The 9,738-nt window shown below is 39.0% G+C and overlaps 1 protein-coding gene across 1 annotated transcript in view; it reads right to left on the bottom strand.

Annotated features, from left to right (window-relative positions):
• Nucleotides 1-2,165: 2,165 nt before the first annotated feature.
• The window catches only part of MTO1 (mitochondrial tRNA translation optimization 1), a 26,615-nt gene continuing 19,042 nt past the window's right edge, over nt 2,166-9,738 (bottom strand). Inside the window, exons 10-12 of the mRNA XM_006772163.2 lie at nt 6,830-6,948; nt 4,484-4,644; nt 2,166-2,588 (exon numbers count right to left, since the gene is read on the bottom strand). Of these exons, the coding sequence (XP_006772226.1) occupies nt 2,427-2,588; nt 4,484-4,644; nt 6,830-6,948 (442 nt within the window). The 3' untranslated portion in view covers nt 2,166-2,426. The remainder of the gene's footprint in view (nt 2,589-4,483; nt 4,645-6,829; nt 6,949-9,738) is intronic.

The raw sequence follows: 9,738 nt of genomic DNA, 5'->3' as shown, positions 1-9,738 counted from the left end.
TAACCGGTTTGGCTCAGTGGATAGAGCGTTGGCCTGTGGACTGAAGGGTCCCAGGTTCAATTCCGTTCAAGGCCATGTATCTTGGTTGCGGGCACATCCCCAGTAGGGAGTGTGCAGGAGGCAGCTCATCGATGTTTCTCTCTCATCGACGTTTCTAACTCTCTATCCTTCTCCCTTCCTCTCTGTAAAAAATCAATACAATACAAAAATAAGTAAATAAATAAATAAAAGAACAGCTCTAGCTGGTTTGCCTCAGGGGATAGAGCATCGGCCTGTGGACTGAGGGTCCCAGTTCGATTCCAGTCAAGGGCACATGTCCGGTTGCGGGCTCGATCCCCAGTAGGGGGCGTGCAGGAGGCAGCCAATCAATGATTCTTTCTCATCATAGATGTTTCTATCTATCTCCCTCTCCCTTACTCTCTGAAATCAATAAAAATATATTAAAAAAAAAAGAATCAGTCACTGCTATATGGTCAACATTAGAAGTACTTTTTACTTGCTACTGATCTTTTTTTTTTTAATCCTCACCTGAGAACTTTCTTTTTCATTTTTTTCAGAGAGAGTAGAAGGGAGGGAGAGAGAAATATTGATGTGAGAGAGACACATCGACTGGTTGCCTTCCACACCTGTCCTGACCCGGGCAGGAAGCAAACCCAAAATCCAGATACATGTCCTTGACTGGGAATCAAACCCGAGACCCTTGGGTTTGAGGGCCAATGATCTAACCACTTAGCATACTGGCCAAGGCTTGCTACTGCTCTTGACTGCTTTATGGAAAAACTAAAGTTAGATGAAACAAATCTATGAAAATTGCGCTATATCCAAGTGGCCATATATAATTATAGCAAGATATTTGCCTGCCTCAACCCATAATCAGGCTTAACACCTAGATCTGTAGTCAAAGTGACTTCAGGGTTCTTAGAGCTATCTTAGTACCTGGTTTGGCCTGAAGCTGACTTGGGAAGCATCTCTAGGCTGATGACAGATCTGAGTTTGCATTTCCAGGGACAATTAGGGCCCTCTGGCCCACTTGGCTATATTCTTCCTCCAATCTCTCCAGAAAGGTCCAGGTGTCACCCAAAGGGCCCAGCTGGCCAGCCCACTCTGACCTTGTGACTATGTATCATGGAAGTACTGGAAAGGACGATTGATAGCATCATTCTGATTTTCTGTCAATTCTGATATAAAAACGGAAACACTAGTCCCCAGTGATTATGGATTTGCCTTCAATGTTAAAAAATTATATCCATGAGTTCCATAAAATAATATTGTATAATATAAAATAACTACCTTTACTTTACTCTGCCTTAACCAGTTTACCAAGAAATTTTTCACATTGTAGATGACAGGAAACAATGATAATTTCCAATTTTTCTATTTTATAGGAATTAATCAACATTCATTAATGTTCAAAGACAATTACTGATGAGGCTTTCCTGTAGAAGTACAGAAATCTTAGAAGTCAACTTTCACCCTCCATACTAGATTCTGATATTGGAAATTAGTTGAATGATTTCGATAATTTTGTGCAGTTTAAAATTTTTAGCTCTAAGAATTTAAGGGTTCTGAAATTGCCTCCTAACCTAGCATAACCAAATAGAAGACTGTTAACTTTCAGAACAAGTTGAAAAATAAGTGTTTTAATTTGGTACATTTAATGGACAAAATCCTAATGAGTTGAGTAGGCAAATCTGCAAGCTAAGATTTTTTTTTCAGCTTTAGTTTTAGGTCCACTATCTCTCTCTCTTTTTTTTAAAAAAAATATACTTTATTGATTTTTTTTACAGAGAGGAAGGGAGAGAGATAGAGAGTTAGAAACATCGATGAGAGAGAAACATCGATCAGCTGCCTCCTGCACATCTACTGGGGATGTGCCCGCAACCCAGGTAGACGCCCTTGACCGGAATCAAACCTAGGACCTTTCAGACCGCAGGCCGATGCTCTATCCACTGAGCCAAACCGATTTTGGCTCTCTCTCTTTTTAAAAAAGATTTTTTAAATTCATATTTAGAGAAGAAGGGAGAGGGAGAGAGAGCGCAAAACATCGATATGAGAGCAAAATACCAAGCGGCTGCGCAACCTGGGTGTGTGCTCTGACTGGGAATTGAATCATCAACCTTTCAGTACACAGGACATCACCCAACCAACTGAGCCACACCAGCCAGGCCACTATATCTCTCTTTAATGGGCTTTGCACAAAGTTATATTAATAGGCTCACTGCATTAGAGCACCTGAGAGAAAGAGTATAAATTAAGAGTCTATAACTATTTTTTCAGATGTACCAAAAAAGCACAATAATATCTGTCTTCTTCATACATTAATGACAAAACCATAATAATTAAGGTTTTTTAACAGGTGTTAAGTAGAAATACTTATCTCCTATCTATACTCTTACATTGATTATAAGTCTTCGATGAACAGAAAGCTATAACTGTCTCTCTTCAAGTCTGTCTGTATCACCTAAGCATTGATCACTTTTGGGCAACTCATTCATAGCTGCCTGTCTTTGCTGAATGGTCTTCACAAATCTGAGCAGATTGACGATGGCAGCAGGTGTCACTCCAGGTATCCGACTTGCAGCCCCAATCTATGAATTGAAACCACAAGAAAAACATAAAATGAGCTATGTCAAATAAAATTTTCTTCCAGTGACAGTAACAATTTATATATTACAATTTATAAAATATTTTCAAAACTATTATCTTAATGTTTTCAAAATAACTCTATAAAATAGGTAAAGGAAATGTGTTTATTATCTTCTTTTTTTTAATGGGAAAATGACGCTTAGCAAAATTAAAATGACTTGTCCAAGATCACATAACTAACAGATGTTGGAATACCTACTTTTTCTTTTCATTAAACTAATGTAACATCCCTAGCAGTGTGTTGGGCAGCACCCTATAATTAATCTCAGTATTTCTGTGTTGTATTTTTACAATGAAATATATGAATATTAACTCTAAGTGATGTAAAGACTAGCCTCAGGCCAGTTCAGGTCAGTTTTTTGTGATAATGGATATTTTCTATAACATTTGTACTGTAACAATATTCTGTCCAACATGGTAGCCACTAGCCAACTGTAACCACTGAGCATCTGAATTGTGGCTAATATGAGTGAAGAGTTGAATTTTAATTTTTAAAAATTTTAATTAATGTAAATGGTCTATTTGGCTAGTAGCCATAATTCTGGGCAGTGCAGCCTATGACTATCCATAAAAATATAACCCCAAGCCGAAACCGGTTTGGCTCAGTGGATAGAGCGTCGGCCTGCGGACTGAAAGGTCCCAGGTTCGATTCCGGTCAAGGGCATGTACCTGGATTGCGCGCGCTTCCCCAGTGGGGGATGTGCAGGAGGCAGCTCATCGATGTTTCTCTCTCCTCGATGTTTCTAACTATCTCTATCTCTCTCCTTTCCTCTCTGTAAAAAATCAATAAAAATATATTTTAAAAAAAATATATAACCCCAAAACGAATAGTATATATAGAGGTATAAAATTTAAGGCTTGTTTCCCTGGTTTCCATGACTACTGCTAGGAATACCATGCCATATTGATGAAATCACTCCTTCCTTTAAAAATCATTTAAAGAATATTTACAGACCATATTTTTGTTAATTGTTTCTTTTTTGTTATGAACCACTATTAAAAACAACGACAAAAAAACCCACTGGCCAAAACCGGTTTGGCTCAGTGGATAGAGCGTCGGCCTGCGGACTGAGAGGTCCCAGGTTCGATTCCGGTGAAGGGCATGTACCTGGGTTGCGGGCACATCCCCAGTAGGAGATGTGCAGGAGGCAGCTGATCGATGTTTCTCTCTCATCGATGTTTCTAACTATCTCTCTCTCCTTCCTCTCTGTAAAAAATCAATAAAATATATTAAAAATAAAATAAAATAGAAGGGCAAAGTCCCTTTAAAAAAAAACAAAACAAAAGAAAAAAACCCACTGTCATTAAACTATGGTACACTATCAATTTTTAAGGTACAACTTAGCTTTTCAGAGATGTTAAAATGTATGTCTTAGAATCAATAAATACAGCCTATCAGTCTTCAGCTATTTATTAGAAGTTCAATACTATAAACTACAAAGGTTTTTATAGACATTTACAGATGTGTGTACATGCATGTGCAAGTACACACACACACGTGGGCTAAAGCATGGGGCAGGAAACATCTTTGGCTCCCCTTTCTCCTAGTTGCTCCCAAGGCCACACTATGGAGCCCCCAGAGAGGGATCCGAGAAGTGATTTGAAAATCACCAAATTATAATCAACCGAATTCTTGACTGGTGGTTATTCAGACTAAGCTTTTTCTTCATAAAAATATACTGACATCTGTCACAGAAATAAATATTGAAAATAAGAAGTTACATTTTTTATGATGAAATAAACCATTAGTTATGTGACCATGGTAATTCCAGGTTTAAAAAAGAAAGCACTGGCTCTTAATTTATAACCGATTCCTATCCATTGCTCGTGTTCTTACCGTCTGTGGGCGACTGAAATGTAGCTTCTCTCGAACTTCATGGGACAAAGACACATGCCTGAGAGTCAAATAATCTAGGTCTTTTGGCAGTTGGAGAGCTTCATCTCGCTGAATGTCCTTTATTTCTTGTTGCTGATAGGACAATACTGTTTCATAAGAGGCTGGTGAACAAAATAAATTATGTCATGATAGATTACATTAACAAGTTACATTTTTATAACTTTTTATAATTTATAAAGAGCTTTTGCTGCATTATCTCATTCAACACTTAATCTCAACACCATGAGATAGGTGGGGTACATGTTCCCTTTCGCAGATGAGAAATAAAAACTAAAATAGACGGAATATCTTACATATTACTACAACATTCTGTCTGGTAGTATACTGCATGCCCTTTTTATTTCAAAAATTTGGAAAATTAAGAGAAATTGTGTTTCTTCTCAGTGCAAATTTTGGTGGAACATTCCTCAACAGGCTGTGGGTTTGAATTAATTTATTTTAAAACCTAACCTGAGGTAGTCACTCTGTCCTGTTCAAGAAAGTACGTCTTCCCTGAAGGTTTTGGTAGCACCTGCTTCCATCACTTGTCTGGCAGCTCTGAGCCTGGCTCTGCCAATGAATTACTCTCTAAATATGGGCATGTCTTAATCATTCTGGCCCTCAGTTTCTTTATCTAGAAAATGTAAGTGCTAACTTAGATGATTTCTGATGGTCTTTAATGGTAAAAAGGGTGGTTGTGAAATACACAGGCCTTAGTCAGACAAGCTAGATTCAATCCCAGCTCTGCCACTAACCAGTTGTGTGTTCTTGGGCAAGTTACCATTTATCTGCAAAATTAAGGTAATAATGCTAATACCTATTCTTCACAGGACATCTATAAGTATCAAAAGAAATCATGCACATAAAGGGCTTAATACAACATGACAAAATAACAATTTAGTACAACAAACTGTAATACAACTTTATGACTCATGAATAGACTTGGCAAGGGATCATGGAATATAAATGAGAAAATATATATTAAAGTATATTTATTTAATCTTTCAAATATGTATATAGCAAAAACATCAGAGATAATACAAAGAATCTGAAGTTGATTTCTGCCTTTAAGAAACTTAAAGATCCTCTAGCGGAGGATCTGTGAAGTAATTGGAAAACCACTGATAAGTGTTATATTTTAACCTAGTGTGGTTTCTTTTAAGGGATGGATACGAATTAGAGTCTTTATTTACAAACAAGTTAAAAATCATTACTCTGGATTATTCTAACCTGAACCTGGTGATTTATTGGACAAATTAAGTTGCAAATCAAGTTTAAAATGTAGAATTTTATCACTTTTTTCCAGTGCTAAGAGCCTAAACATGCAATAAAGTAACTTTTACTTAATACAGAAATCATGATATTGAAATAAAAGGTCAACATTACTCCTTATACATTAGTGCACTACTAGTGTCTGGTTCTTTGAAAGAATGATTCTGGAGTTTAAATGGGTTTCCTTTCGTTGCTAGGCTTTTGTTAACTTGCATGGTGGGATGGCAGGCAGCACGTGGGTCATCCTATAAAAGCAGCCAAAGCACAGCAAGGTGATCGGCCTCTGGAACTGATAGGAGATGCCACGGCTTCCCTGGGCCCAAGGAGCTTTAAAGTCCTTTCCTGTTTGAACAGCGCATCATCCGACTTTTACTACTGCTCTCCCCATCTCATTCTGTTTCTTGCCTTTTTACCACCCCAGGAAAACACTTCCTCTATCAAAATACAGAAGCTGATCTTATTCTCAGTATTTTTATGTTTGAAATTTTTCACAATGAAAACCTTTTAAAATTCATCTGTAGCTTTGGGAATCAATGCACTGACTCAGGGTAGGACTCAAGAGTATGGATTTCTTTGCCTGATACAAAATAAGTACCAGTTAATGGTAAAATGTTCCAGTATACTGTCAAAGCCAAACATAGTAATATTTTTCTCATTATTAGAATATTATATGAGGAAACTGTAAAAAGGAAGTTAAAAAAAAGTTGTTGCTTTTTTCTTTAAGGGAGAGATTTACGGTAGTAGTTCCTAAACTTGAAATGTGCACAGTAATCACATGGGGTTTTGTTAAAATGCAGATGTTTACTCAGTGGGTCTGCAGTGGAGCCTGATATTCTGCATTCCTAACGAGCTCCCACGTGTTGCAATGCTCCGAGCCTGGGAACTCCACTTTGAGTAGCACGGAGCCTAAGACTATGCTGGTCCTATGGTAATAATGGCTCCTCTTAAAATAGAGCTCTGCTGTCCATTCATAATTTGTACAATGGAAAAGAGATAATATATATAGGCATTTTAAGTAAAAGAAGTATTTCCTACCTTCTATTTTCAGTCTTTCAGCTAGCTCTCTACATTCAGTATACTTCTTCAAGGGCTCTGGTACAGCCTTTGCCAATAACTCCAGGTCAACTTCTTCATACTTCAGAACATCTAGAGCTCTGCAAATACACAAAAATTTCATTAACATAGGGGTCCATACAACATAAGACAGATTAAGAACGGGATTCCTTGGAAATAATAATCTCAGAATAAATAATATCAAAAGACACCTAATTTTTTCCAAGGACAGTGAACAAATGCAGCAGCATCCGCAACACAGAACCTCAATAAGATGTGTGTGATTCTCCCCAACTCCCTTCCCTTATCATAAGAAATGAGTTGTTGGTAAAGTTTGCATTGCTATAATCCATTTGTCCTTTCTTGTAAGGACAGAATATCCTCTGATAACAAGGGTTTGATTGAATTCCCTAAGAATTTACATCTAAGCCATAGCCATGTAAGCCCATGTTCTGTAAGAGAGTCATCCTTTTGCATTCTCGGACCCAGCTGAAGGAAGTCTCCTGCTTGCTCCAAGACTGCAAAATATTCTGCACTTTCCCTCTCATTTTGTGTGGTTTTCACAAGGCCCCACTGATCTGTACAGTTTGCCTATATTTACTACAGTAATTCATTTTATTTTTATTTACTAACTTTGATCTTTCCCTCTTTTTGTAGATTGCCTTTTTAATAAATGCTGCCCACCCAAAACCAATTAAAACAAGTCATTATCAAATTAACAGGAAGTCAGATCTGCCCATCCAGGGGTCCCAAGTACTCCCAGGCTTCCCACCAATCTTATTTATAGCACATTCTATTATTACAGTCATGCATTACCACCTTGTGCAGATGTCTGACTCATCTATTCCTGAGGAAACCTGCTCTAGGAAAGTCCAGAAATTCTCTCTCCACAGGAGACTGGACAACTAATTACAGAGGCCTCAGCAGATAAGCTACACTGAAGCCATAGAACCAGATGCTCCAAAAGGGTAATGGTTATCAATTTCAGAAATTATAGAACACTAGAGGCTCTGGGCATGAATTTGTGCACGGGTGGGGTGTCTTGGCCTGGCTGGCGATCATGGCTGATTGGGGCCATCTTGCCCAGTCCCGATCAGGGCCCATTGGGGCTGGCCAGCCAGGGGGAGGAACTGTGGGAGGTTGGCTGGCCGCAGGAGGTTGGCTGTGGGAGTGCACTGTGTTGAGCGTCTGCCCCCTGGTGGTCAGTCAGTGCATGTCATAGCTACGGGCCGGTTGTAATGGTCCCTTAGGCTTTTATATATATAGATAACGGAATGCACTTCCTAATGACTAACCCAAAAAAAGAGTTACTTTGGAATCAAATAGGGTTGTGACCTCAAAGAAAAACCCCTGACCATCTAACTTATTAAAAAAACAACCACCCTTTGTTTACAAGGCTTGGTTCACAGGTCCAGGTTTAAAGACATGCTTTGAGTCAAGCCTAAGTCTCAGAGTACAGAGGTCTGGCACAGAAAAGGCAGAGGTCTGGCACACTTCTACAGAAAATAAGAGAACTTCTGAGTTGCCTAACTCATCAATGGGTTTCTGTGTAATCCTGACAGGAAATGAATGTGCACATGCATTTGTGTATCTCTCTAGTTAAAATGCCTGCTCAACCCAGCTGGTGTGGCTCAGTGGTTGAGCACTGACCTATGAACCAGAAGGTTTGATTCCTGGTCAGAGCACATGCCTGGGTTGCAGGCTCGATCCCCAGTGGGGAGTGTGTAGGAAGCAGCCAATAATGGTTCCCTCTTATCCTTGATGTCTCTCTCGCGCTCTCTCTTTTCCTTTCTCTCTGAAATCAATTTAAAAAAAATGCCTGCTCAACTTGTCAGTGCTCAGCACAGAGCCTGGCATGTATGCAGTAAAAGCCATCAATGTATTTTGACCAACTTCCTATCTTTTTAGTTTTATATACCGAGGCATTGATAAAGTGAGTTCATTTAGGATACTAAATGTCAACGTAATCAAAATTTTTTATTTTTATTTACATTTTATTGATTTTTTACAGAGAGGAAGGGAGAGGGACAGAGAGTTAGAAACATCGATGAGAGAGAAACATCGATCAGCTGCCTCCTGCACACCCTCTATTGGGGATGTGCCCGCAACCAAGGCACATGCCCCCGACCGGAATCGAACCTGGGATCCTTGATTCTGCAGGCCGATGCTCCATCCACTGAGCCAAACCGGTTAGGGCCAAAATGTAATTTTTTATATAAAAAATAGTAAGTTAAAAAGAAGGGAATTCATTTAGAGAGGCTGAATACTAGGCTGTAAATATTCTGCTGAAATCAAATATGGGGCACTGGGACCCTGTTTCCTCCTTAAGGGAAAGACCCAAATTGAAAAGGAAAGCATTTGGCCAAATTACTATATTTTTAAAATCACCTTAATCATAGGATTTGTTTGATAAAAATAAAACTGTAGCCTCCTTTAACATCTTTTTATCATTCTATTAGCATTTTAAACTGAGTTGAAAACAATTGCTCCCCTTCTTTCACTATGACCTCAAACATATTAGTCACATTTAATGCAACTTCTAATTATATAAATTTGAAATAGTATGATATTTGATCAAAACAAAGCATAATGTCATAAATTCCTTGTGCAGTTTGAAATAATATGTAACTTCCTAAATTTAAACAGCTGTAACATTGAGTCAATTACAATTATGAACTACTAGAGGCCCAGTGCACAAAAATTTGTGCACTCGGGGGGAAAGGGGGGGGTCCCTCAGCCCGGCCTGTGTCCTCTCGCAGTCTGGGACCCCTCGGGAGATAACCCCCTGCTGGCTTAGGCCTGCTCCCGGGTGGCAGAGGGCAGGCCCAATCCGTAGGTGCAGCCCCTGGTCGGGCTCAGAGCAGGGCCGATTGGGGAGTTGGGGAGCCGCC

Source organism: Myotis davidii, unplaced genomic scaffold (assembly GCF_000327345.1).
Source record: "Myotis davidii unplaced genomic scaffold, ASM32734v1 scaffold104, whole genome shotgun sequence".
NCBI lineage: Eukaryota > Metazoa > Chordata > Mammalia > Chiroptera > Vespertilionidae > Myotis > Myotis davidii.
This window is presented reverse-complemented; position numbering and strand designations above follow the sequence as displayed.